The sequence below is a fragment of the Bacillus rossius genome, chromosome 7 (assembly GCF_032445375.1).
Source record: "Bacillus rossius redtenbacheri isolate Brsri chromosome 7, Brsri_v3, whole genome shotgun sequence".
In the NCBI taxonomy this organism is placed as follows: domain Eukaryota; kingdom Metazoa; phylum Arthropoda; class Insecta; order Phasmatodea; family Bacillidae; genus Bacillus; species Bacillus rossius.
Genome location: NC_086335.1, coordinates 71,290,320 through 71,317,165, shown reverse-complemented (window position 1 = coordinate 71,317,165; position 26,846 = coordinate 71,290,320). Strand labels below are relative to the sequence as shown.

At 42.9% G+C, this 26,846-nt stretch overlaps 1 protein-coding gene across 4 annotated transcripts in view; it reads right to left on the bottom strand.

The window, feature by feature from the left end:
* Positions 1–26,846, bottom strand: part of LOC134534351 (nucleoprotein TPR-like) — a 50,463-nt gene that overhangs the window by 19,666 nt on the left and 3,951 nt on the right. For all 4 annotated transcript variants that reach the window (XM_063372765.1, XM_063372767.1, XM_063372768.1 and 1 more), the window contains exons 2-20: positions 23,902–24,064; positions 22,199–22,420; positions 21,201–21,360; positions 19,224–19,398; positions 16,574–16,798; positions 15,577–15,752; positions 14,747–14,959; positions 13,923–13,982; positions 13,059–13,196; positions 12,616–12,795; positions 11,530–11,844; positions 8,444–8,692; positions 7,589–7,829; positions 4,807–5,008; positions 4,176–4,425; positions 3,837–4,100; positions 2,797–3,069; positions 1,924–2,271; positions 559–768 (exon numbers count right to left, since the gene is read on the bottom strand). In XM_063372765.1, coding sequence (XP_063228835.1) covers positions 559–768; positions 1,924–2,271; positions 2,797–3,069; positions 3,837–4,100; positions 4,176–4,425; positions 4,807–5,008; positions 7,589–7,829; positions 8,444–8,692; positions 11,530–11,844; positions 12,616–12,795; positions 13,059–13,196; positions 13,923–13,982; positions 14,747–14,959; positions 15,577–15,752; positions 16,574–16,798; positions 19,224–19,398; positions 21,201–21,360; positions 22,199–22,420; positions 23,902–24,064 — 4,064 coding nt within the window. The remainder of the gene's footprint in view (positions 1–558; positions 769–1,923; positions 2,272–2,796; positions 3,070–3,836; positions 4,101–4,175; positions 4,426–4,806; positions 5,009–7,588; positions 7,830–8,443; positions 8,693–11,529; positions 11,845–12,615; positions 12,796–13,058; positions 13,197–13,922; positions 13,983–14,746; positions 14,960–15,576; positions 15,753–16,573; positions 16,799–19,223; positions 19,399–21,200; positions 21,361–22,198; positions 22,421–23,901; positions 24,065–26,846) is intronic.

Below are 26,846 nucleotides of genomic sequence, written 5' to 3'. Positions count from 1 at the left end.
GATGTTCAAATCTATTTTAAACAACCTGACGACATTCTTCTACATAAAATATGTTAGTTATCGCTCCGAATTACTGTGTTCAAACGGGCTTTACGTGGCCAGATGTAGTGATCCCGCTCAGCCTTTTTCGTAAATGACTGAATATTCGTTTTTTCGAAGTGTTAGTATTCAAAATCGAATAGAATACGAATAATAAACTATTCGTTTTGATATTCGAAAATTTGAATATTCGCACAGGCCTACTTCTGGCATGCGTGTCAGAAACCATAGTTGTAGTAACGACGACTCCGTGAGCAAACATGTGCATGATGAGCGGGAGTGCTCAGCAAAACTAAATCTTGGTTCATGTAACTAAGAGAGTTCTGGACACCGGGTCTTAGTGTGAGTGGTCCGACAAAGCTAATGGTCCCAACAGCTAATCCTAGGAAATGGCGAGTGCCTGCAGGTTTCACCAAATGATGGTGGTGAGCGTAGGACTGGAAGAAGAGCTATCCTAATCCTATGGAAAACACAACTTTCAACATACTTCGCTGTCACGGCGAAGGTTCGGTCACAAACCTGCCGTTCCTTTCTGAGCATTTCCCCGAGCTGCATCTCTTTGGCGCTGAGTTTCTCCCTGAGGGAGTCGATGACGCAGTTGTTCTCGGCAAGCTCGCTCCGACAGTCACTCAGCTTCTTGGTGACGTGCAGGTTGCGCTGCTGGGAGGCCGCCATCTGTCCGCGCAGCTCCTGCACTTCCTCTGCGTGCTGGCGCTCCAACTCCTCCACCTGCGGCCGTTCAGCACGCCAGGACACGGCACGGACATCTCACCTTCATTCAGGTTACCGTAATTCACAAAGAAGCATTTCAGGTCCACCGACATTCGTCCAGGTTAGTTTATAAGAACAAGGCTCAGACTAGCTTTAAATATTATAAGTTACATTAAGTATTATACCACAAGAATTTTAAAAAATACATTTTTTTATATAAAAAAAAGGAAACATAGTTGTAAATATTTTTTTCTTCGTAAGTAGGAGTAGTCAAATTTTGTTAATGAACAAATCACGAAATTAAAAAAAAAATATCTCTTGCACACCATGTGTAATACATGTAACCTTACTTGGTAATGATTAGAAGTAAATATATAGCATTTCTATTTAACGTTATTTCAATCCACTGCGAAAACTTAACCATCCAGCCATGAGGGAATGGCTGAATGTGAATATGTATGTGAAAGGTAGATGTAACGTGTTTAGGAAAAATAAGGTTTTGAATTTCAGTATGTGGAAACGTAACATTTCATCGCAGGTCTGTGAGATCTTTCTCATGCACACACATTAGGGACGTATTGCCTGCAGTCTTTAAGAGAAATCAACATAACGAAAATTTAAGATTCAAATAGCCCACCAAACTCTTAAAATACATCACATAAACAAAAAAAAAAATAATTTACTATTGATAAATTAATTCTTACTTGTATTATAAGGTTAAATGAAAATTTAAAAAAAAACCTAGGTGTTAAAAAGTTTTCTGAAAGAACTTAAACATCACACAAAATTAATTTTGTGTTTAATCTGAATTATTCCAACACTTACGATAAAAAGTTTCCTTTATGTATGTCTATGTTTACAATCACTGCCATACAAAACATGAAGTTTGTTAAAATACAATTTTATGCAATATACTGAAGGTACACAATATTCATAGTTACGTGTCAGTTGGCACTGCATTACACTATTTATGAACTTTATATGCAGGAAATAAACACATTGTCCTTATGGGGGAAATATTAGGACTTTAAAAATATGACATTATAAGCAGGAAAACATGATATGCAGGAACATTATAACAGGGTTCTACTGTATTCTGTATCAAAATAATCTATCAACAAAACTCATGACCCAAACGGAGACCTATTGTCGCAGCACAGTCGGACGACCCACCTGCTCCCTCAGAGCAGCCAGCTCCTCGCGCGCGTGCCCCAGCGCGGCGGTCTCGGCGGCGAGCCGCCTGCCCAGCGCCTCGCGCTCCTGCTGGTTGGCGCGGGCCGTGGAGTCCACTAGCCGTGCGTACTGCCGGCGCAGGCGAGCGGCCTCCTCGCGGGCAGCACGGCCCTCCACGGCCAGCTGCTCCACCTGCTGCTGCAGCCCGCGCTGTGCCGCGCGCAGGGGCCCCAGCTCCCGTGCCGCGCGCTCCAGCTGGCCGGCCAGCCCGTCCGCGCGCTCGGCCAGCGCGTCCCGCTCGGCCCGCAGCGCGCCGTTGCTCTCCTGCACGGCGCACAGCAGCTCCGCCTGAGGCAGCACGGCTCCCGTCAGCTCGCACGTGAGGCAAGTCTCAATGTGAACACACAGTACTGCATGCTTGACATACCAGACAAGTCTACTCGTCTGATGTCAAGGTACTTCTTTGAATTCACTATATTTAATGCCCTTACTTTAGGGTAAACACACGTACTGCAACCAATGGCAACCCATGTGCTGTTCGTCTCTTCCTGGTAAAAACCACATTTAGCCGACGACACCAAAAAAAATGTCATTTAAGGCCCAAACACAGGCGTTGGTTACAGCTTTCAAATATTCAACTTTAAAAAAAAAAAAAAAAATTCTGAATCTTCAAAGTTTTAGAATTTTCCAGAAGACAAAGAAAACAAGTTTTCAATTTGACTGACTTTACGAAGTTGTGCACACACTTAAAAACGAATTTAAAGGTGTACCATCATAATAAAGTGATTTCAATGCACACACAGCTCTCTGTTACTGATCCACTCTATAACCATGCACTGCACATTCAACCAAGAGCAACTACACTATAGACACCTTCTTGATGCGCTCCTCCTGCTCGCACGCAGCGGTGGCCTGCCCCTCTGTGCCGCTCTGCGCCGCGGCACGGCTCTGCCTCTGCAACTCCTCCAGCCGCACGGTGGCCCGCGCGACCTCACCGCGCGCCTCTGACAGCTTGCCGGCCAGCGCCTTCTTCTCCTTGCGCAGGAACTTGATGATCTTCATGAGCTCCGCTCTGGACCGCGCCTCCTCCACGTCCGCGCTGCCGCCGGAGGTCGAGGGGCCGGCCGGCGCCGTTCCCCGCGCGTCCTGCCGCGACACCACAGCCGTGTGAGTCTACACGTACCAGTCTGTGGGCTCAAGTGATCTGTCCACCTTCCTCCTTTCATCACTACTCTACCACATGTCACGGTGCGCAATACGAGACTTTTATACAACAACTAACTCAGAGCTGCTACTCTTCTAACATGAAGGGTCATTACATGACAAACACGTGTACGTTGCTATTGCATGGATGCAACACACCCGGCCTGTTGTGAGGAGTCGGAATACCACAATGCAGAAGGTGGCAAAGAGGAAGAGGTATTTTTATAATGACTTGGCACTGCCCAAACCTGTTGTTTACCCTTGAGTCACAACAACCTCCGCCAGCAGTTCCCATCACCGAGAGTTTCCATCGCCGAGAGAGCATAAGAAGTGGAGGGTCTGAATGCCTCAGAGTAGGAGCACCTCAGAAGTACAACAGCGGCCGGCATAGTGTGATTTGCCAATTAAATAAAATGGTTTCAGATGTCAAAAATTTAGCTAAGACCATTTTGTTCATGATTAATTACAACAATTTTCGTCCTGCACATTATTCTATGATTAATTGTATGATATTTAAAATAAAAGATTAAAATTTTTGGAAGATTTAGGAAAAAACTTTGGACTTAATATTTCGTTATTATTTAGCATTAATGACTACGTGTTACGACAAAATCTTCTGTTATTGACACATCTCGTAGTTGCAATGTTCCACTGAATGCAAATTTACTAAACAACTGCTCCAACTGAGAGGTCCGGAAGCGAGCGCTGACCTGCGGCTTGCGGACGGACGCGGAGGCGGAGGCGGAGGCGCGGGCGCTGAGGGCCTCCAACTGGTCGTGCAGGAGAGCGTTCTGCCCCTCCAGCTCCGACAGTCGCTCCTGGAGCCCGCTCAGGTCCTGCATCACCTCCGCCTTCTCCCGGGCCCACTGCTCGCTCCGGCCGGCCAGCGCCGTCTCGGCGGCCTGCTTCTCCGCGGCCAGGGTCGCCAGCTGGCCCGAGGCCGCCGCCAGCTCCTCCTTCAGCCGTGCCACCGCCTGACACACACGCACGGAGGGGTCAAGAAACAAATTAAAAGTAAAGACAGTGTGAGACTGAAAAGCAGCAGTGACCTGGTTGTCGGTGGCGTGGGCCAACTCCTCTCGGTGCAACTTCTCCTCCATGTCCTGGAGAGTGTCCCTGAGCGCTTGGACGGACTGCAGCTCCGTGCGCAGCGCGTCCCTCTCTTGCTGCGTGACCCTCAGCTGTTCCTGGAGCTGCACGACGGGCTCGGAGCCGTCGCCCGTCAGCCGGTCCACCGCGTCGCTCAGCTCCGCCACCTCCGCCCTCAGACCAGCCTCCACCTGCCTGGCCTCCGACAGCCTGCCACACGCCACAGCCTCCAGCCTCCTCCGTCATGCAACACCAATCACCACGATGCAACAGTTAAATGCCCGTTCACTTTATCACTTTTAATCATCATCATCCTAAGTACAGCTATTGTTTAGAACAGGTTTATCCCTAGTGGACGACATAAATTCAATGGAAAGCATGAAGTAAATTCACTTGAATACCACGAATTGATTGTGAATGAATGCAACTCACTCAGCACAGTTTTTTGTGTTTGTTCGGTTGAAATCCCTTGCATTCCTCTCGAGGGACAACTTACTTGTGTTTCACTGCGTGGAGTTAAAATTAGTGCAAAACTGAACACAAAGAAAGATTTGAAATACAACAGGATTGAAAGTGATTGCAGGTACTGACTGGTGATCGTAGAGCTCCCAGGCGGAGCGCCGCTTGTCGGCCTCTTCCTGCCACTGGCGCTCGAAGCGCTCGCTCATGTCGCTGAAGGTGGTGGCGCGTCCCTGCGCGTCTTCCAGGCGCTGCTGCAGGAGGTCCGTCTCGCCGCGCTCTTGGCCCAGCTGTGCCTCCAGCTCCTCGGCACGGCGCCGCCAGCCGTCCACCTCTGTGCACACCGTGCCGGCCGTGCACGTTACAAACAAGTACAGTAGAATCTCGTTATAGCGAGCACTGTAATAGCGAGAACACAGCTATAACGAGGTATTTTTGAGGAATTTACGGCGTGATAGCTTGAAGCGTGCTTTTGTTATCTGTCTGCTTTATCTCCACCCCTCTCGCTCGCCACTAGACATCTTGCCGTTGACGCCTGTCACATTCTTCAGCCGTGCAGTCGCCACCTAAGTGCGTGGCTTTAAAAATTGAATCCCATCCTTTCTTTCTTTTATCAAACTTCCGTTAGTTATCTGTGCCGTGTGTAGACAACGTTTGAGATTGGAACAGAAACAACGTAAGAAAGTATTTTTTACAAATTAAAAATGTATGTTTTTGTTTTTATAATCATGTATTTTCACGTTTTTTTTGTTGTTATCTTAAAATAGATAATATTAAAAAGCCGCTCTAATGAGATTTAATTGTTTCTTGGTTAACAAAAACTATTAATTATCAAATATTGTTAATTGTTTATATTCTATTTATTATTATTTACGCGACGTCATACTGTACGCGTACGCAATAAGACTGGATTCGTTGCTGCAACATAACATAGCATGTTACGCGGTATCAAAAGTAACGAGTAACGTAACGATAGTAACGAGTACTAATTGTTATAGTAACGAATACATATGGGTATGCATTTTTTTGTTACTTTTACACCTCTAGTAGGCACTACCGTATTTATTTCCGAATCGCTAGGGCAGTTTTCTTGTAACTTTTGTTTCGGTCAGTTGTTGGGGTATCTGTCCGGGAAAGGGGTGGTGATGGTTTGAGTTTAATCCCAAATTTATTTTCTAAAATAGTTGACAGGTATCTTTAAATGAAAAAAAGTATAGTTTTCCAGCGACTATTACGTTTGAGGCGTACGTGCGTTGCCGCAGCCGCACTCCTGCTTTTTTGTAAGGAATTAAATCGTCGCACTACACTAGCACCACTTGTTAGCAACATCCCGAACCAACATGGCCGCCAGCAGACAGCCCGCGTCGGCAATAGATAGCAGGGCAATGCTGCGTCGGCCGCGGGCTGAGATGCTATACTTACGTGGCGTGGTAGGGTATTCTGGTTATTTTGACGCAATCGGTGATCGTATCCGTACTTATGGGGTATCGTTTTAAAGAGAATTCACACATCTGCTCACCGAAATTAAGATTTCCTTAATATAACCTGTTATTTTTCAATTATACAGGTTTAAACACAATTTTTATGCTATTTTCGGTTAATGTTTATTTTTTGGGGGCCAAAATTTGTCCAATTCGGTTATAGCGAGGACACGGTTATAGCGAGGATCAAACCCGACACCGTGACGCCTCGCTATAACGGGACTCTAGTGTACCTACTGCTTGGGAAAGTTAAAGTGAGTTGTGGCAATCATGTGGCTCATAAACAACAAATTATCAACAATTTATGGTTTTTATATTACATAGTTCCTCATTACAGTTGTTAACTTAAACTCTCGGCAAACTACTTATTCAACAATTCATTGCATTTAGTCATGTTATAAATATTTTATATGAAAAAAAAATTTCCCAACATCAACATAATAATTGAATCACTTGTTAATTGTTTGAATCGAAAATTGCTTGGCATTACAACCAAGACTGTAATAAAAAAAAAATCCAGTCTTCAGATGTGTTTTTACATAAATAACATAGTAGAACAAATAAAGCTGTGTAAAATGCCTCCACACACTGACATACGTACATCAAAGGTACAACAACAAGAACAGCCAAAGTTCTAAAAAAAATAAATGTTATAACTAGAGCTGTACCGATTAAAAATTTTTGCTGATACACCGATTCCAAACTGATATTGGAGTAAACATATTTTGTTTAAAAGTTTTTTTATAAATTTACTAGATTACCTAAAATGTCTCATTCTTAGAAAAGCATGCAATGTATATTAGTGTGAGTAAACAAAAGTAAATAAAACAGAAAGATTACCTAAGATGAACTGAACAGGATTTTTTTTTTTTGAAGTTGACCCATTCCTAGATTTTTACTAAGAAAACATTCTTAATTTTTCAATGAATCTCTTTCATTGTCACGTGTGCTGAAAAGTCTCCAGGATGGAACACTAGTAGCAGGTAGACACAGGCACCTTGCAGCGGGAAATAATTTCTGTCTTAGAGAAATTATTTATTTGCATTAACATCTCTAAAAATTATATTCGCAACTGCATAACTGTATTTAGTCTAATCACAAAACAAACCTTTTTTTCCATTTTCAATTTATAAACGGGAAATAACCTCTCTTTTTAAACTCATTTTTAGCTTGTTCTCACTTGTATGTAGCCGACCGTAGGTTTCGACTTTAAAATACACAAATTTTTGAGGGGGGAAAAAAGGAGTTTATGGGCAACATCTTACATGAAAAAAATAAAATAAATAACTATCCTATTTGGACCGAAACATTTCACCATACTGGATGGGAAATCATTTTGTGTGGGTACATCTTAAATATTTTGCTGTGATTGTAATTGCTATATTTTCACGTAGTAACTACCAAACTGCCTCAGACAGGAGCATCACGCTCACCGGGCGTGCCGGAGAACACGGGCGGGGACTGCGCGGCCGGTCGCGACGCCAGCCTGCTCTCGGCCAGCAGCTTGCCGAGCTCCGCCACCTCGCGGCTCCTCCCCTCCACCTCCCCGAGCGCGGCCTTGAGCTGAGTCTCCAGCATGCCGCGCCGCTCTCTCTCCGCCAGCAGCTTCTTGAGGCTCCCGTCCAGGTCCGTCAGCAGCCGGGCCCGCTCCTCCTCGAACAGCCGTCGCTCCGCCTGCCACAGGGCAGTCGGCCGTGCAGACTACATGGCCTCAGCTCATCATGTCGCACGCGCTGTGTGAAGTGTGTTCACTGCTGGAAATATGCGGCAATGACTGCCCAAGGATTGCGGTCATGCTCATCTACAGTTGCTGGAAACCCTGGAATGATAAATGAAGTTGAGGAATTGGGAAACAGTGTTGCGGGAAGAAAGTGAGTAAACCGAAGGGGAAAAAAATATTCGATAAAAATTTTATTTGAAAGGTGAGTATTTATGATTTGTGCTTCTTTTACAAATTTTTAATTTACTTTGTACATAATTTTTGTATCATACGCAGTTTAAAACATAATTATTTTGATATTACTTCTGTATAGCGTGTATCTGTTTTCATCACAGCAAGAAAGTAAAAAAAAAATTCTTAGTATTTCTCCCTTTTTACATTTTCCTGCTTTCTGCATATTTTCAGTCACAGCCATGGAAATATGTCAGGAAGAGGTTCTCCAGTGGAACTCTTTTAATTATGTACAGATACTTAAAAATATTTTTACAAGATCTGTTTCCAAAAATGTGTGCAAGGGTTATTCTAAATAAATATTACGGTTATGATGGAAATACTAAGGGAGTGAGACCTGGAGGTGGCGGGAGAGGGCCAGGCACTCCTGGTAGGCCTTGTTGAGCTGCTCCATGGGGCCGGCCCCCCGGGCCTCCTCGCGGTGCTGCAGGGCCGTGCCGGCCGCCTCCAGGCGCTCCAGCAGCTCCTGGAGGCGCTGCGCCTGACGGGACGGGCCGTCCCCTTCGCCCTGCGCGGCGTCCCGTGCCTCCACGTCCCCGCGCTGCCGCTCCGCCAGCTCCTGCTGCTGCGCCGCCTTCTGCGCCGCCTGCACGGCACACCCCAACCTCTCCATCACCGACACCCCGTGCACTACTTGCATACTAGTGCTGCACTGGTAACATGTTCAGTGAAGTTGTGCAAATATTACCTATAACAACCATTTTTATAATTAATATTAATTTTTTTTAATCTTCTGAAATACTCAGTAGTAGGGAGTGTTTTAAAGGTTATTCGGAAATTGAGGTGTGAAAAGACAAAAACCAATAAAAATAATAAAATATTGACATCAACGTTATTAAAATTGCAGAAATGTAAAAAAAATTTTTAAAAAAAAATTAATTTTAACCATTTCACATTAGCAGACACACCAGTTTTTAATTACTAAACCACACAATTTTCCTCAACTCCCAATCTCATAAATCTGGATGGGCTTTATAGAAAAAAAACTATAAGTTTAAGAAAGCAGTACAAAAAAAATTGTGGCAATTCACATTAGTTAAATGATTGAATGTATTTTAAATGAAGCAATGTAGGTAACTCAATCAACACAACAAAATGGTAAGAAAATTCTGGAACAAAATCAACAATTCATAAAAGAATAAAAGAATATTAAATCATTTACAGATTTTGAATTACCTTTGACTTCAATCACTTACAGCGGCGCTCAACAGAAATTGTGTGCAGTTGACCATTTCTCCGCTAAAGTTCGGTGCTCTATTCAAAGTACCGTAATCACTCGCGTAATGTCCGCAGTAATTTGACATTTATGGCCAAAAAAAATGGGGTGCGGACATTATGCGAGGAAAAATACAAAATTTTGTGTCTTAATTATTACTAAAAAGGCACAAAACGTATCTAAAATCAATTTGGATTTCACTAGCTATTTTAAAAGAATATTGCTGCGGGATTGCTTGCAAACAACCTGGCTTAGACCATGTTTACTTTGCTGTAATCGCCACCGGAAACTGTCTCGCACCCGCCAGAACATTAAAAAAAAAAAGAGCGCTACACTGAAATAAGTGTGGTTACGTGTGCCTTATTAATGTGATTAATATGTGATGGATTAAAACGGCTATTAACGGCACGGCTGCAATATTTTAGCCGTACCATATCCTTACGTGCGGCGCGTAGGGAACCAGCGAGCTGGCAACAGCGCAGTGACTCACCAGTTCCACATCTGCTGCGCACTGTACTCCTCCCCCTCCCAGCAATCTGATGGCCTTCGTGACGTAGAGAAGGAGGAAGGGGAAGGAAACATTTAGAGCGTGAGAATGGCCGAGGGAGGGATTCCAACCAAATGTAAACATAGAGGGGTTCTGTTCTGTCCTGACACGTAAAACAGGGTACACACTAATTTCTTTTATGCTGCGCTGCTGTCTTACCTCAACAGAAAACAAGACTGATCCATGTCAGCAAATGTGATGTTAATTTTTTTTTTCCCGCACCTTTACTTGAACCATTTCATACGAAACAGCACAGGCATTACTTCTTAATTCACGTGTATAGTTTAAAACTTTAACTTTAAGTTCTGGGAACTTCCCAGCTTTGGGTCCGCGAAACGCACGCCGTGTTGCATTTGTTGACTGCAACTGTTCTTTTATTTTCCGCCACTGACGAACACTTTTTTCGTGCACTTCAAACTCCCTTTCAGCAGCCCTGTTCCCATGCTCTTCAGCATAACGAACAACTCTTAATTTATACCGCGCAGTGAAGGATTTATATTTACCCATTCTGTACTCTACACTACAAAACTCGACGCGAAACTCATGCCTTGAACTTGCGTGCGTGTTGGTCAGCTGTGTTTACCGTTACCGTGCTTTGTTCAGTTCAACGAATTTCCCCACCCTTTCAGGACAGGAGAGAAAGGACAGCTCAAGGTCACGGCTTTGTTTACAGAGCCGTCAACTTTCCATTTGTACTGCGTCCTTTAGGGGTGGCCAAAGTTGTGTTGCCTGCCGTAGACGACTGGTGCGGACATTATGCGGATTTTTAATTTTTTCTTTAAAGGATATATAAATAAAGGGTGCGGACATTATGCGAGGGCGGACATTACGCGAGTGAATACTTTGCCATATTGTTTAGGTGTAAATTAAATTTTGTTTAAAAATGCACATAAAACAAAAGACAAAATATGATGTGTTTCTCAGACATTAATAATATTTTTAATTAGTGACGAGTATATGCTGGTATGACGGAAACTACAACTGTAAAAATCTGTGATAATTAAGTTACATTTAGGAATCTGTTTAACAACATAAAGATCACCAAAACTTAAAGTGTAAGAAAATAGTAGTCCAAAAAAAAATGTGTTGATTGCCAACAATCGTTTACCACATCATAGAAAGTGCAAGCAATAACCTAAACCAAGAGAATTCCCAAATTGCACATGTTAACGTCGTAATAACAGAAGCAAACGGCTGCCGGGCACTGGCAGGAAGACGTGCCGGCACCGTGGAACTGTTACCCTTCGTAAGAGGCAGAACAGGATGAGCAAAGGGTAGGTGGTTTCCACTGCAACACGTGGGAGTACAGGGCTTGTAAAGAGAAACACAGCACGAAACGCTTCACTCAAATTTTCAGCAGATTTACTTTAAATTTTTGACTTTTTAACAGGTTCTTTGAAAAGGGGTTTTAGTCGTAACTGGGTTTTACTGTACACAGAAGTTAACTATTATGATGCAGCAGCTCCTATTTGTATTTTAAGGTTATACCAGCCAAAATAAATAAATAAATAAATAAATAAATAAATAAATATATATATATGATGGTAGGCTCATTATTTCTATTAAATATCAGCAACATCAGCTTTTAACAATCCTATTTATGTACAGCTTTCTTTCTACAGGTGCAGTAGTAGTCGTGCGTAATAACAGAGGCCCTCACCTCCTTGAAGTACTTGATGGCGCGCTGGTCATCGGCCGCGCGGCTGCAGTAGGAGCTGTTCTGGACCTCGAGCGAGGTCGCGCGCTGCCGGGCGGCGCTCAGCGTCTCCTCCTGGCGCTGCAGCTGCTGCCTGCACACCTGCAGCTGGCCGTCCAGGCGCGCCGCCCGGTCGCCGGCCGCGCCCAGCTCCTCCAGCAGCCGCGCCCGCTCCTGCCGCGCGGCGTGCTCGCCCGCCTCTCGCGCCCGCTCCAGTGACACAGACGCCACGCGCAGGGCCTCCAGCTCCCGGTCCTTGACCGCCAGCTGCTCCGTCAGCTGCGCACGCACGCCCCAGCAACTCAGCAACTAGCCCTGCCACGCTGGATCTACTACCACAGCGTAGCAAATTTGGAAAAAAAAATTAAATAAATAAAACACATAAAGATATTACAAAATATATCCTCATTTGGCCGTGCCCAGCTCTTCAATCACCTATCATGCAATCTATTCCATTACTGGAGCTACATGATACTTACTCACAAGTAACAAAATTCACTCATTTCCAAGAAATGAAGTTCATACTGACGACATCGAAGAAATGTTGGCTACAACGCTATAGTTGAGCTGGAGCAATTTGTAACTTGCTACAATCAAAGGCTCAATTGTACAATGGAAAGAAAATGTTTGATACGGTTGCAAAAACAATTCATGTGGTCACTGCCTCGTTAATCTCATTGGATTTTAAGCAACAATTGGAAAACACATACCGGTATTTAAAAACTGTTCCTGAACAGAGAACCAAACAAATTAAAAAGGTTTATTAACGTGTTGAACTATAATAAAAGCATTTCAAACTCTTAAAATGTGGATTGCACGTCAGAAGTGGTGGTGTAAAACACAGTATTGTTTCATACATGTATAATATACGATTTGAAATTTTGTAAATCATCTAATATTTACATCTGATTACAATTACGACCCACATGAAGTCTGTACGAACGCCGGAAACGTTTGCTTTCACTGCATTGATCCAAGATCTTGGTCATGAACCGCCAGATCGCTCCCAGCACAAGGCGCAACAGGCCAACAGGGCGAGCCAGAGCTCACCTCCTCAACGCTGCAGCCAGCCGGGGCCTCCTCGACGGGGGGCGGGCGCCTCCCGTACACCTGCCGCTCGTACAGCCGGCGGAAGGCGTCCCGCTGCGCGACCAGGCTCCTGGCCTGCGACTTGTAGCCCTCCAGTTCCTCCCGCAAGTCCTGCAGCTGGGACGCCACCGACACGCTCTCCTGCAACCAGCACAGAGGCCGTGTTCCCCTGCCGCAAGTGCTTCACTGCACTGCAAACCAAGGACGATCAAACTAAATTGTCATGCTGAAAATTCGCAACTCTCATTGTAAGCTGATACACAATATCAACAAGTCGTAACTGAACAGAGGCCACGATAGTCTCGGAACTTGGGAAAGGTTGAATCCAAACCTTATTTCAGATTCAAACTCTACAAACACTGCCGCTCCTCATCGCACCGAGACAAAGCAGCACTGTGCCTCACCTCCGAGGCTGCTGCACCATCTGCCTCTCCCGCACTCTCCACCGTCATGTTCAGCTCCGCAAACATTTCTAGGAGCTTCCGATTTTTCTCTTGCAGTTCTTCTACGTTTCCAAAAACCACCAAATTTTCCGATAATTCCTACAAAACAAGCACACGGGCGAAACTTAACGTTATCTACTACAACAGCATCATTTCTTTCAGAATTCACATGAGCCTCCACTTGTTATGCTCATCACATACGGTAGATACTATTCATAAACCTCTCCTGGGACTTATAAATTTAAGCTTCTTAACTACATATCCCCACCATGCTAGTGCTTTCTTTTTACAGTATTGTAATATACACACTGTTATACATGTGTCATATATTAGGCTCCTGATTGTCTTTGTAGAGAGAAAAATCAAAAACAAGGGTTTGTCTTTTAAGCATGCAAAGATTAAATGCAATTGGATTTTCCACCTGGATGGCAACTTCCAGAAGGAAACAACCAATACAGTTGGCAGTAACGAACAATCCAACCAGGGTGTCTGGTTGGAAAGGTAGGGAAGGGTGAAGCTTTACACGCACTGCTTAGATATTTTAAAACAAAAAATATATACTTACTCGTAACATATTTATTAAAAACCAACACAGGCTAGTTATTTACGCACATATTGAACCACACAGTGCAATGTTAATTTTTTTTGCCAAACTGGAAAAAATTTGCATAAGGAACACAGAACATGTTACTAAACAAAAAAATCAGCATAAAATCTGTAGCCCATATGCTGGTAAATACGGTATAACGTTGAAAGTTAATTCCTAACACACTAAAAGGTGCTTCTGTTCCCCCGAGTTAGACGGCAATGCTCTGCGACACTCACCTCGGGGGAACTGGACTTGCCCGCGCGAGCCAGCTCCACTTCACGCAGCAGGTGGCACACCTGCACACAAACCACTCTCAGCACAACAAACACTCAACTAACAAGTTCCCAGTGTCTGCCAGACAAAACCACTTATTTATTGTTTGTGTTTATTATTTTCAACAGGCAGACACCTTATAGATTTAAAAAAATCAGTAACACTGGATAAATACTCTATGTTGCTAAAAATAAATAAAAAGGCATAAACAAAGACCTTAGAATGGTTCAATGAGAGTTAAGACTACATTTAGTGGCTTCCTACAAAAAAAAAAAAACAGCTACGACACTCTAAGCAGACAACCAATATTAAAAATTCATAAATTTACACTTTGATATAATTCTTAAGGTTTAAAATATTATCCTCGCTGTTTGGATTCCTAGATGTCCAATATACTCCAGTCATTCCTACTAGTGTACATTGAAGAACCTTGTTCCACACACCGCAGATGTCAGGACACCTCGACACATTGGACGAAGGTCCGCCCTAGGGTTTACCGTAACTACAAGGAGAGACAGTACGTACGTCCTTCACAAGAGCGACACAGTAGAACCCTTGTAAAATGTTCCTACTTATAAGATACGTATTTTTTAAGTCCTGACATTTTCCCCATAGAGACAAATGTATTGATTTTCTGAATGTAACATTTCTCGAATTGAGCATCATAAAAAAAAAAAGCATTTATATGCCTAACTATTTCAACACTTAACTCATCTGTGCAGTTTAACACAAATACGAAGTACTGTTATACTTGAGATGTCGATCACGCGAGGGCTGGAGCACCGACCTGCTTGCCCAGGTCCGCCGCCTGCGAGCGCAGGCAGTAGTTCTCCCGGTCGAGGCGGGACACCTGCTCCTGCAGCCGCGCCTCCCGGTCGCGAGACTGCCGCGCCTCCTGGCCCAGCGCGTCCAGCTGCTGAGACTGGTCCAGCACGGCGCCCAGGGCCCGCTCGCAGTCCTCGCGCTGCTTCCTCAGCAGCGGGGCCCGCGCCTCCACCTCCTGCGCAGCGGGCCAGGCTCTGCTTTCACACCACCACATCGCACCACTGCTGCCACCACACCACACCACACCCCCGCTGCCACCACATGGACTACCGACACCCAGTCTAGAGGATTCCATCGCTGCAGCGCTCCCTTGCAGTAGGCCCTCTCCCACACCCTCCCGACCCTCACGCTATGGCTTCATATTTCAGGGTACGCAGAACTAATAAAAAAATTTTGTTCGAAATTTTCTACTCAAATAAAATTCTCATAGATGCTAGTCAATTGCTTGTACAATAGTAAGTGGATAAGCTATGTTGTGCTTCTTCAATACCAAAGACTAGCGTCCTCCTGGCTTTCGTGAAGGTGTGCATTAATTCCTCCAATCCTCACAATCGTAAGGCTGACCACATGTTACAGACCTTCTCGTCTGACATGCCGGAAACTATAGCATATGGACACAATATTTTTTTTAAATTTTGTTTAAAAAAAAGCAATTCTTTAAAACCTCAAGTGTGGGAAGAACAATATCTTATTTACTACGCCACGAAATGACAGGATCACGGTGTCGGTACAGTACCACCAGTCTAGTGCTGCTCGGTACACCGCCAACATCTGCACACAGCTGGCACTAACCTCCAAGAGTTTCTGCCGAAACATCAGGTGGTATTTGTTCTCTTGCTTCAGAGTGCGCACTTTCTCGGAGAGGCCGGCGCAGTGCTGGATGAAGTTGGCCACCGAGCCACAGTCGCGCAGCTGGCGACGCAGCTCCGACTCCGCCGGCGTTCCCTCCACGGCCTCAGTCACCTCCTCTGGCAGACACGAGGCAAACACCCGCCACTTGTTTGAGGCCCAACACACAGCTTTAGCTATCCCGAAAAAATAAAAAAAAAATAAAAAAAAATATGCAATATCTGAAAATTTTTCTTGTAATTCTTTCACAGAAACCAAACTAATTTTATCAACGTTTTAAACAGAGCCAAATAAAACTCACTTTTAACTTATCCTTACAATGTAATGGCTCACGTAGCTTTTGAGAGCTGGGTAAGACCCCCCATGCTACCCTCCATCACTTGATTACAGGAAAAAAAAAATTGTCTCAACAGTAACTACCACATTGCAGAAAATATATTACGCTATCTTAAATTACGTAAATCTGTGTCGGCAATGTAGAAAAAAAAAATTCCAAAAAATAAGTGGGGTTATATTTTTTTAAGAAAATTTTTCTTCAATACATTTTCCCACTCACAAGGTGGGCTATCCGTTGCAAACTACTCAATCTCAGTCTTTCTAATCATGGTTATGGAGAGGATAAGTTTAAAAAAAAAAATTAAAAAATATGGCTTTTCACATACAGCTCTGACAATGAAAATACATATAAAGATCCTGAACTACCAAGTCAAAGGTAAGAAACAAGTCTGGTTATTGAGATGCCCATAGGGGTCGGAAAATAAATGTTCTCAACTGATATTGTGGAGGTTCAAGGAGTAAGAACAGGAATGAGTGACATTATTAAACTGTCAAAAGAGAAATAAATTAACTACAGTTTTCAGTTTCCCAATACCAACTAATGACACACACGATACATCAACTAGAACTGTGAGGAATCGAGCACAAGCTACGGTTGACTCACGTTTGACGGTCGCGGCGACGAGCTCGTAGGTCGCCTTCAACTCCTGCTCCTTGCCGGCGATGCACCGGTCCTTCTCGGACAACTGTCGCCTGAGCTCGGCCTCGGAGCGCGCCTGCTTCTCCTCTGCGGACACGCACTTGCCGACGGCAGCCTCCAGCTCCTGGCTCATCTCCCGGGCCCTGGCCAGCACCTCGTCCATGGTGCCCTCGCCCTCCTCGCTCAGGCCTGCCAACCGTGCCTCCGCGTCACCTCCAGTCTTCCACACAGTTCCACCACTTCAATCAACTAGTTCCTGTTCACATCAAACTCACAAACTAAATTACAAACTAATTTATAGTCAACTGTTACAAATTTATGTTGATGAGAATATACCTTCAAAATGTAGCAAACTACAGTAGAACCCCGATTTTGCGAACACAGATTTAACGAAAACAGCGATTTAACGTAAAGGTTTTCAGGAACCATCAAAAAACACCAATTTATTAAAATAATAATATAGATTTCCAAAAAATGAAAGTAAATAGTAATGGAATCTTATTAAAAATTACACTTTGTGGTGTCAATAATAGAATGGAGGTACTATATATTAATATGTGCCTTTGCATCATCTGTCCAAATACGAAAAAATTAAAAAAATTGTTCAAATTGCTTAAAAACTGCGGGCGCTGTAACTGAATTGCGTAGGTGCGTGCCATTGCGCGCGCCTGGATAGATAGACTGTCCGCGACATATGACGTCATGAAGGGTTTCTTTGTCCGCATCCCCCTCCCCCTCTTCTATGCCTGGCTTGACTCACCACGTTATCTTCCAAACACGCCCGCATAGTAGTAACAGTGCTAGCCAATAATCACACGTTTCCAAATATTCCCTTTCCCATCCTCCAGGTTTTTTCAACTTGTGACCACGTCACACCAATACGCCATTATCATTATTCTCTAGAGGTGTAAAAGTAAAGAAAAAAAGTGTCCCCGTATGTATTCGTTACTATAACAATTACTACTCGTTACTATCGTATCACGTTACATAACTCGTTACTTCTGATACCGCATAACATGCTATGTTATGTTGCAGCAACGAATCGAGTCGTATTGCGTACGCGTACAGTATGACGTCGCGTAAATAATAATAAATATAATATAAACAATTAACAATATTTGATAATTAACAGTTTTTGTTAACCAAGAAACAAATCTCATTAGAGCGGCATTTTTATACTATCTCTTTTAAGATAAGAACAAAAAAACGTGAAAATATGCGATAATAAAAATATATTTCTAATTTGTAAACAATACTTTCTTACGTTATTTCTGTTCCAATCTCAAACTTTGTCTACACACACAATACCTTTAATAAACAGTAAAAAACTTTGACGACGAATTTCCAAATTATACTTTACTTAATAAACAAACATCGTTCTTTGTAACACAGATTCATCAAATATGCGCGCGCATGCGTAAAACATACGAAAAATGCGAGTAACGAGATGCAGCCGTGTGTAACGTTTCGTTACTCGTTACTAGATGGCGCACCCGTTACTTAGTACCGAATACATACGGTTTGCTACAGCTCTATATTCTCAGTAAGAGCTTTGTGCGCAGTGTTTAGTTTTTGGAATACGTTTTTTTATAAGTGCTGCGCAGCTCAGCGAACAAAGAGAGTCAGCCGGCGGCTACGCCGCGCCGTAATAGCAGCTGACCGAGTACAATGACCTTTCTCCGCGTACGGCGCGCTCTTGACGGAAATTTTCCATCAATTTGCGGCCAATTTTTTTTATTTTTTACTGTGACGCAATGTGTATGTAGCTCGTATTTGTTATAAACGCTGCAGGTTGCGACTGTATTTTAATACACTTTTACGTATTTCTTACACTTTACATATTTTTAAACTTTTATTTTATGCCTCATTTTTCACGGTTTCTGAAAATCTGTATGTACGACCGAGGTGTACGTACGATCCGGGGGCCGTACGAGCGAGATTAAAAGACGTTGAAGATGTAAAGTTGACGAAATTTGAGATAGCACGGCAGCACAAGATATCAGCGTCGACCCTGTCTACGATATGGAAACACGTAGGGACGCGATTATGAGTGCGGGGGTCATTAAAAATCGGTAAATCGGATTTAACGAAACATCGATTTAGAGTAAACATTTTCGGTAACCATAGCACTTCGTTAAATCGGGGTTCTACTGTAAATTAAAAATAACGTGATATCACAAAACAAAGAACAGAACTGTCTCGCTAAACAGTGACTGAAAAAATCGCTTAAAACAATTCTAAACACAGCATTTCGTCATTTCAAAGTTCACACACACACCAGAAGTGTGGGGGGGGGGGGGAGGGGGTATAAACAAACGAACAACCAATACAACCATGAACCACAACACCCACAAAACATGGAAATGCACTGAGATGGGTGTAATCGTAATAGTTTCATCGACATAAAAATCAATAGTCTCAATCGATCAAACACCATGTGATACAGTAGTAGCTTACTTGCTGTATAATTATATCTTTGATGAAAAAGACGTTGTGACTCAAAAATATATATATATAAAAAAAGTAAATGAAAGGTTTGCTATTCCGGATGAAATGAGCAGAACTTGTGTGTGTTTGTGTGATACTGGCGAGCGGGGCAAGGGAACGCACTCACGCTTGTAGATGTTCATGACCTCGGTGACGGCTCGCAGCTCCTTGGCGAAGCCCTCCTTCATGCCGACCTGCGCCTGCTGCTGCGCGTTGAGCCGTGCCCCCAGCTTCTGCACCATGTCCTCTGCGGCGCCCAGCGAGGTCCGCAGGCCGTCCGCGGCGCGGGTCTGCCTCGCGCACTGCCGCACCGTGCACACACCGCGCTTCACGCTGGATACCACACACGCTTTACAATTCAGGAGTAACTGTACCAGGAAAAACATATTTACACTACCAAAGCATCAAATTGAACAGCCTGATCAGTAACTTAATATCAATGTCTATTGTACAAATAAATGAAGCAAACACAGCAAATTTACGGAAATTTTTTTTTTATATTTACCGATTACGAAAACAGTTGGCGTTAAAAATAAAGAGCACTAATATCTGCAACTGACTCTTAACAAAATGTTAATTTTAATACATGATGCTTTGGTGTACTACTTTCCTCCGGCTCTCTCTTTCCCCCCCTCCGCCCACCATTGTCTCTCTTTTCTACTCCTTGGATCAGAATTTGAGGAACGCTTGGTGAAATTTTGCACACTTGATGTTGAAATTAAGAACACAATTACTATCTACGTACATATGATTTTAAAAAAAATTCCTCTGCACCCTGTGTTTGGCCTGGGCAACGCCAGGTATTTCAGCTATTAATAAAAAAAATATTATTTTATTCAATATGCACAGAATACCTCAATTTTCATAAAATGTTTCATAAAAATTCAAACCATGCACTATATTAACATATTTGAAAAATTTTAATTCCTAATAGGCAATAGGTAACGTTTAAAAAAGCATTTTAGACTAAAAAAAAAACCTTTTTAAAACCTCTTCATAAATCACTTGTGGTCATAACCCAGAAGATCTTGCAAAATGATTGTAGACAATATGAGATGTTGTAACAACCCAGATTACAGCCTTCCTCATGCAATCCAGTAATTATCTTTTGTTATAAATTTTTTTTGTCAAATTCCAGGTTAGGTTTTCAAATGATGTAAAGTTTTTCCTTTTAAAAGTTATTGTAAACGTAATTCTCTGGGTTTATTGTTTTTATTTTTTTTTCATAAGTTTAAATTTTGAAGTACATAATTATTTTTGCTGGCTTCTTTGTGTGGGAAGGTGTGCTGACGTGATTCTCCCTCGTTTTTCCATGACCGAGGCTTTGTTTCTCACGCTAGGCGTGCGAGTCACTGGAGTGCGAGAAAGATACAAAATCGCTGCGTCGTGGGAACAGAAGTAAGCATTTCGTGGGAGCTTCTGTTGCTATGCGCAGTGATTGGCTGAAAATTACGTCAGCGAGCCCAGAACACTGCCCGCACGAAGGAAAGGAAGGCTGTAAAGTTAGTCATTGTCTGAGCACCGTGCCGAGAGGTCGTGGTCGGGCGATGGCTCGTATCATTTAGCAATGTAATATTGAACTACAACTTAACGGCTACAGTCCGAGCGACGCCTAACAACCTTCTTTCTTTTTCTCTTCGGACATTTAAATAAATTAGAAATTTTTGACCGTAGTCGTATGCAAAGCTCACAGCGAGGCAACAGTGTTTTGTCCAGCCGTCGCTGCCCGGAACTGATCTGGGCAATATAATGTAGTCGTAGTAAGAATGTACGTGTTTTTTTTTTCTTTCTGGAGGTACAGTTTAAATTTTTTGTGTGTGTTCTGTTATACGGAATATGGTGTGATTTTATCATGAATAAAAGAAACAGGTAATCCATCGAACATTGAGCAGTAATTTTTTCGTGACCTGCAACCTGTATGTTCCACTCATCACCTAATTTGAGCTAGCCGGAGGTGGTGGGTGGTGACAATGTCTCAATGCTTGGCATGTAAGACACTCTCTTGCCAACGAACCTTGTACCATGTATAATACAAAAACACTGTGCTGGGTCTGTGCGTAGCTGATTACTGCTTGATGTGTGCTGAGACCCCGAGGGTTGTCACCTCGTCGGTCCGTGCCAGCAGCTGTGCCTCGAGCGCGGTCAGCTTGTCGCTGTAGTCGCGGCGCGCGCTGGCCAGGTCGGCGCGGTACCTGCCCGCGCAGCCGGCCAGGTCCTTGTTGTGTCTGCGCAGCGCCAGCAGCTGCAGCTCCAGCCGGTCCTGCCTGCACCACACACGCCGCGCTCCACGTTCAACAGTCGCCCGTCACTCGAGTTTCATTACAAACATCAATCCACAATACAAATATGGTTCGTCCATCTCCTTCCCGAGAGTTTTTGACTCTTAAACAAGACTAGACTAGCAAATAGCAAATGTTTCAGATACGTGCAGGTGAGTTAAGAGAGGTGTAGTGGGTCTCACGCGTGCAACTCGCGACACTAGCCGCTCGCCCGCCTCTACGAGCCGCCCATTGCCCAAACTGATTCATGCGAGTGATCACAAATGAGCACCCTTGGCCGAATTTTGAGCTAGTCGGGACGTCCGGAGCGTGACGAGGCGGAAAAAGCATTTCCTGCCGAAGGCTATACAGTAATTCTTCAAGAAGTAGATTGGGAGGTGGCACAACACAAAAGATGCCATTGTTTTTAGATCATTTATCCCAAAAAAATATATATGAAAATATTAAAAAATCCTTCATAATTAAAGTTATTGGATTTATAGAAGAAGGTATGTGATGTGTTGTGCAGTTAACTAATAAGAAGCCAAACTACTTAAAATAATTTTGTTAACCAGGATACTAGTAGTACTACCAATTACAGCACTCAAAATTTAACATGATGTGTCTAAGAAAAAAGGAAAATTCCTCTGATGATGTAAATTTACTACACTTGTTGCAATCCACACCTTTATAACACACAAAAATCAAACTTTCAGTTTTTACTATAAAGACAGACAAAAAAACTAAGAAATGTGCATTTGTGGGATAATTAAACATTTTAACGGGGCCCAGAATCCCAGTCTTCTTAACTCGCTGCTGAGACGATCAGGTCTGGCTCCCTCACCTCTCGCCGAGGGCCTCCGCCGCGTGTCTCTGTTCGCGGCTCTTGGCCAGCGCCTCGTACTTAGCGTCCGCCGCTCGCTGCAGGTCCACGCTCAGCCCCTTGCAGCGCTCCTCCAGGCGCCTCACGTCCGCGCCGGCCAGCGCCAGCGCCCCCTGCAGCGCCGCGCCCTCCTGCCGTGCCGCTGCCTCCGTGTTTCGCAGCTCCCGGGCCTCTGCCTCCAGCCTGCACGATCCGGCCCCAACAACACACTAACGCTTCGGCGAAATCACTAAACGTAAAACAGCACTTTTAAACACAACGAGGGTTGTCCATAAAATAAGGTCTACGAGGCGCAAGATCTGGCAACACTGGCTGTGGCTTGGTTCCCCGCCTGCAGATCTACGGTCTGTGACGCTCAGTCGTGTTTTGGCAGCCGTTCGTCATGGAGCTTCCACTCGCCGCTAACGCCAGCTGTGGTCACGTTCCGAGATCCTTTTCAGGGTGCTAGGGACACTACGTCTATAGAAATTAGTACGGACAACGGTGTATGGACATCAAAAACATGCAAAAATGGACGTGCAGACGTACATGATGAACAGCATGCCAGTAAGCCATCGTTTTTTTTTAACGAAACAATTGCAAAAGTGGAGAGGGTAATGTTTGAAGATTGACGGGTAATGATTTGAGAGCTGTGCGAATTGATCCCTAATGTCTGTACTGTAATACTACTAATGACATGATTTTAGCAGAACATTTGCATTATTACAATGTGTGTGCACGGTGGGTTCCCAGAATGCTCACCGAAAATCACAAAGGGCAACGGTTTTAAGCGACCCGCGAATTCCTTAATTGCTACGCAGAAGAGGGCGAGGAATTCTTGGATTAACTTGTCACTAGAAACGAAACCTGAGTGCAGTACACGATTCCAGAGATAAAAGAACAGTCCATCAGTGGCTACATTCAGGATTGCAGAATACGTAAAAATTAAAACAAACATTGTCTGCCGGCAAAGTGATGGTGACTGTGTTTTGGGATAAGAAAGGGATATTGTTGTGCGGGTTCATGCCTGCGGGACTACAAAAACTGCTGATTGCTGTCAAACTTTGAAGAACCTTCGCATTGCAATTCACAAATAAAAGAAAGGGAATGCTGACGAAGGAAGCGCACTTTTATCAGGACAACGCTGGTCCCCACACCGCCTGTGCAACAGACATTATCAACATCCCTCCCCCAACAGTCAGAACCTACCACCAAGTGATTATCATCTCTCTCCTGTGTTCAATTCACACCTGGATGGGACGAATTCCAGGACCAACGAGGAGTTGAAAGGAGAGGACAAACACTACTTGCGTGCTTCAGAGGGCGAGTTCTATGACGCGGGTATACGAAAAATGTTACACCGCATACAAAACTGCATCGATCGCAACGGGGATCATGTATAAAAATAGCATAAAGTCCAGGCTTTCAAAACAATGTATACTTCAGTGCAAATAATTTTTTTTTCTTTGTGAATAAAAATTGGAGACCTTATTTTATGGACAAACCATCATACAAACCTACAAACTAGCAATGAAAAGTTAAACACTTACTACATTGGAACTTGTACACACAAGTGCTACGATACAAGCGCCACTAGTACACACGTTTTCGACAGTTCTTGTGGCCAATAAGCAGTTACAATTTGTGTCCACAACATCGGTGAATGATTCCCACAGGACACTCACTCTTTCCTGCGCTGCTGCTCAGCCGACAGCTCGCTCCTCGACAGCTCCAACTGCGCCTCAGTCTCGCGCAACGCTGCCTGCCACTCGCGCTGCTTCTCCCGCTCCACTGCCACCGCTCCCAGGCCCTCGGCCAGGTCCCGCTCGTAGCCCGAGATCTTGTTCTCTGGAACCATGCCACACACACACACTATCATCTAGCAATGGGAGTAAGCATCTTTAAGACCTTTCCAACTGCCCTTAATTAAACACAGAACGCTATTAGATTCACTCTTTGTCCGCAGCTCCTATAGTTCCAAATTAACCAGTAATTATTTACTTGATAATTCTGAGCTCAGGGTTCTTCAATGTAACAGTTGTTGACAGGCATTACTCTATACTCTTAAAATATTAATATTATACATATATATATATATATACACACACACACAAAAAGAGACACAGAGAAGCACGTGTGTGAGAGAGATTGGTTAACAATTTCCATGACATAGATAAATATGCTAAGCTTTTTGACAGCAAAATAAGTAGACATGAAAAAGTTGTTTTCCAGTTGACAATAATAGAATATTTTGATTAAACTGTAACTACTCAGAGTATTTACAGTTATTATTTATGTCATATTATTATTATTCGTGTTTTATGTACATATTATTTAGTTGATATTTAAATGTAAGTGAGTTCTAACAACCCAGGATACACTTTTTGATTTAATCCAAACTCCTAGGCTTGTTTCTATTTTATCATCTACACATTTCCTTGGGATAGTATTCAGTTTTATTACAGTTCATGAACCAAGCATTATGTCATAGACAAAACAACCAAATCCACATCGCTGTCTTTGCTGTGTTGAGTCTTCTTTGTTTTTCGCCTGGGGTTGCTACAACAAGGATAAGAAAAAAAGATGGCAGTGTACGATGGAAAAAGAATGTAATAGTCGACCATGGTGAAATGAGCTAAGGCCTGGTGCTAGTTTGGGTGTTCTTACATATTTCGGCGTTTTACATGGACGAATAGATATTCTAAGAAGATAATTCTATCTTGTGATATGCATTGTTTACATATTTATTAAAAATTTCATCTATTCCAACCCGCCAATGTGATGTCTTGATGAATGGTTCCTGCCGAAACGACCTACAACATGGGTCGTCGACAAGCCAAGTCTAGACAGATGATTAATCTGGCTTCTATTCTGTGAGACATTTCCTATTACTTCAACTTTTCAGAAGCCGACTGAATTGGTGGAGGCCTAGTTCCAGAACAACTATAGCCAGCCGTAGTCTATTAGTCCATTCCAACACACACCTTCTAGCTGCAGTCCACGAGGGAACTACCTAGGGGTCCTGAAGAATAACTCCGAGCTTCTACCGACTGAGAACCGTGTGATGTCCCTCCCCAGTGGTGTGTCTACTTTATATATCCTCTAGGAAAATTACCCTATTAAAATATAACATATTTGCGACGTTAACAGTTTTAGTAAAAACACTGGGTTGTTAGGAATCTCACCAACAAACACATATAGTTAATGATTTAAGTTTGTTTAAGGAATTAACATATTAGTGTCAGATTGGTTATACTATCTAATCTTTCATATAGATTCTGTGGCACCCATTATTAAATACAATAATTCTTAACGCATATTAGTAATTTATTATTTATACTCCTTACAGTCACAAAGTAAAACACACTGGAATATTACATCACAACCTTAAACATATTTTAAATGGAACCCATCATATTATTGAAAAAATTCGTATATCACTCTGTAAATTATCATTATCTTGAAGAGTAACTATGAAACGTGCTGGTTAAGCTACCGGGCATGCTTAGAGAAATACAGCCGTAACACCAAGCAAATGTTAAAACTTTATTAGCATATACCGGTATTCGGAAAGTATATATGAGATTACAAAACTTTATCTATAATGAACTATATACTTATTTTGGAATGAATGTTTACAATTTACCTCCATTTGTAATAAATATTAACCTATTTTATATATATTATTTTGTTCTAATTCTTGTTTTTTATTTCTCGCCCCCTCATTATTTATGTCCTTTATTATGTATACAGTGCTGCCAACTTCCAGGGAAACTTCAGTAATCATATTCATGCACACAATTCAACACTAGTTAAACAATCATTATGGAAGAGTTTAAGCTAGATGCTCAAATCTACTGTACAAAAGTGGTGTTAATAAGGAGCTAATCCATCCAAGTAATTTAAAAATTATACAGGTTGGCAAACCTTTTATTAGCTAAAAAGTAGCATATGTAGCATATATGGAATGAGGTAGGACGATGTAAATAGCTGGGTAACATTTACAGAGAAGAAAATCCAAGGACAGAAGGCAGAACTAGAGAAACATATGTAGAGAGAGTAAGAGAACAGAAGGAATGAAAATCTGGCTGGTCACAAAGAATATTGGGGAATTAAATAGGTATATTTTGTGAAGTGTGTCTGTTAGAAGTGTTAGAAGGAATGTGGTATAGTTCAGGAGAGTTAACAATAAAAGTATGGGGGAGGAAGATTTCACGTTTAACTGCTTTTCTGTGTAAAAAAAGATTAAGGCTGAAACTGACACTAACCATACCATTCTTTTTTGAAAACAGACTTGACTATGCTTTATTCATAAGGATTTCTGGAGAACCTCAGGATCAAGTCGCAGCTAGTATCAAGTTATCAGAAAGGCGGCGACAACAATCAGCAATCTCTCATGGAAAAGTCTCGGCTACATTATGACAGAAAATAAATTTACGTCATTACAGAAAGACATGCAATTCGGCCAATATTTGGTTAAAACAGTTTTGACTACACTAACAAAAAACAAAAAGCACAAGAGTGAAGGCAGCATCACTGCACATGCGACCAAATGTAACTTATAAACAGTAATTTTTCGGGAATCAGTAGGTATGTATTTTGAAAAGGCTCTTTTCAGGGAAAATAGACT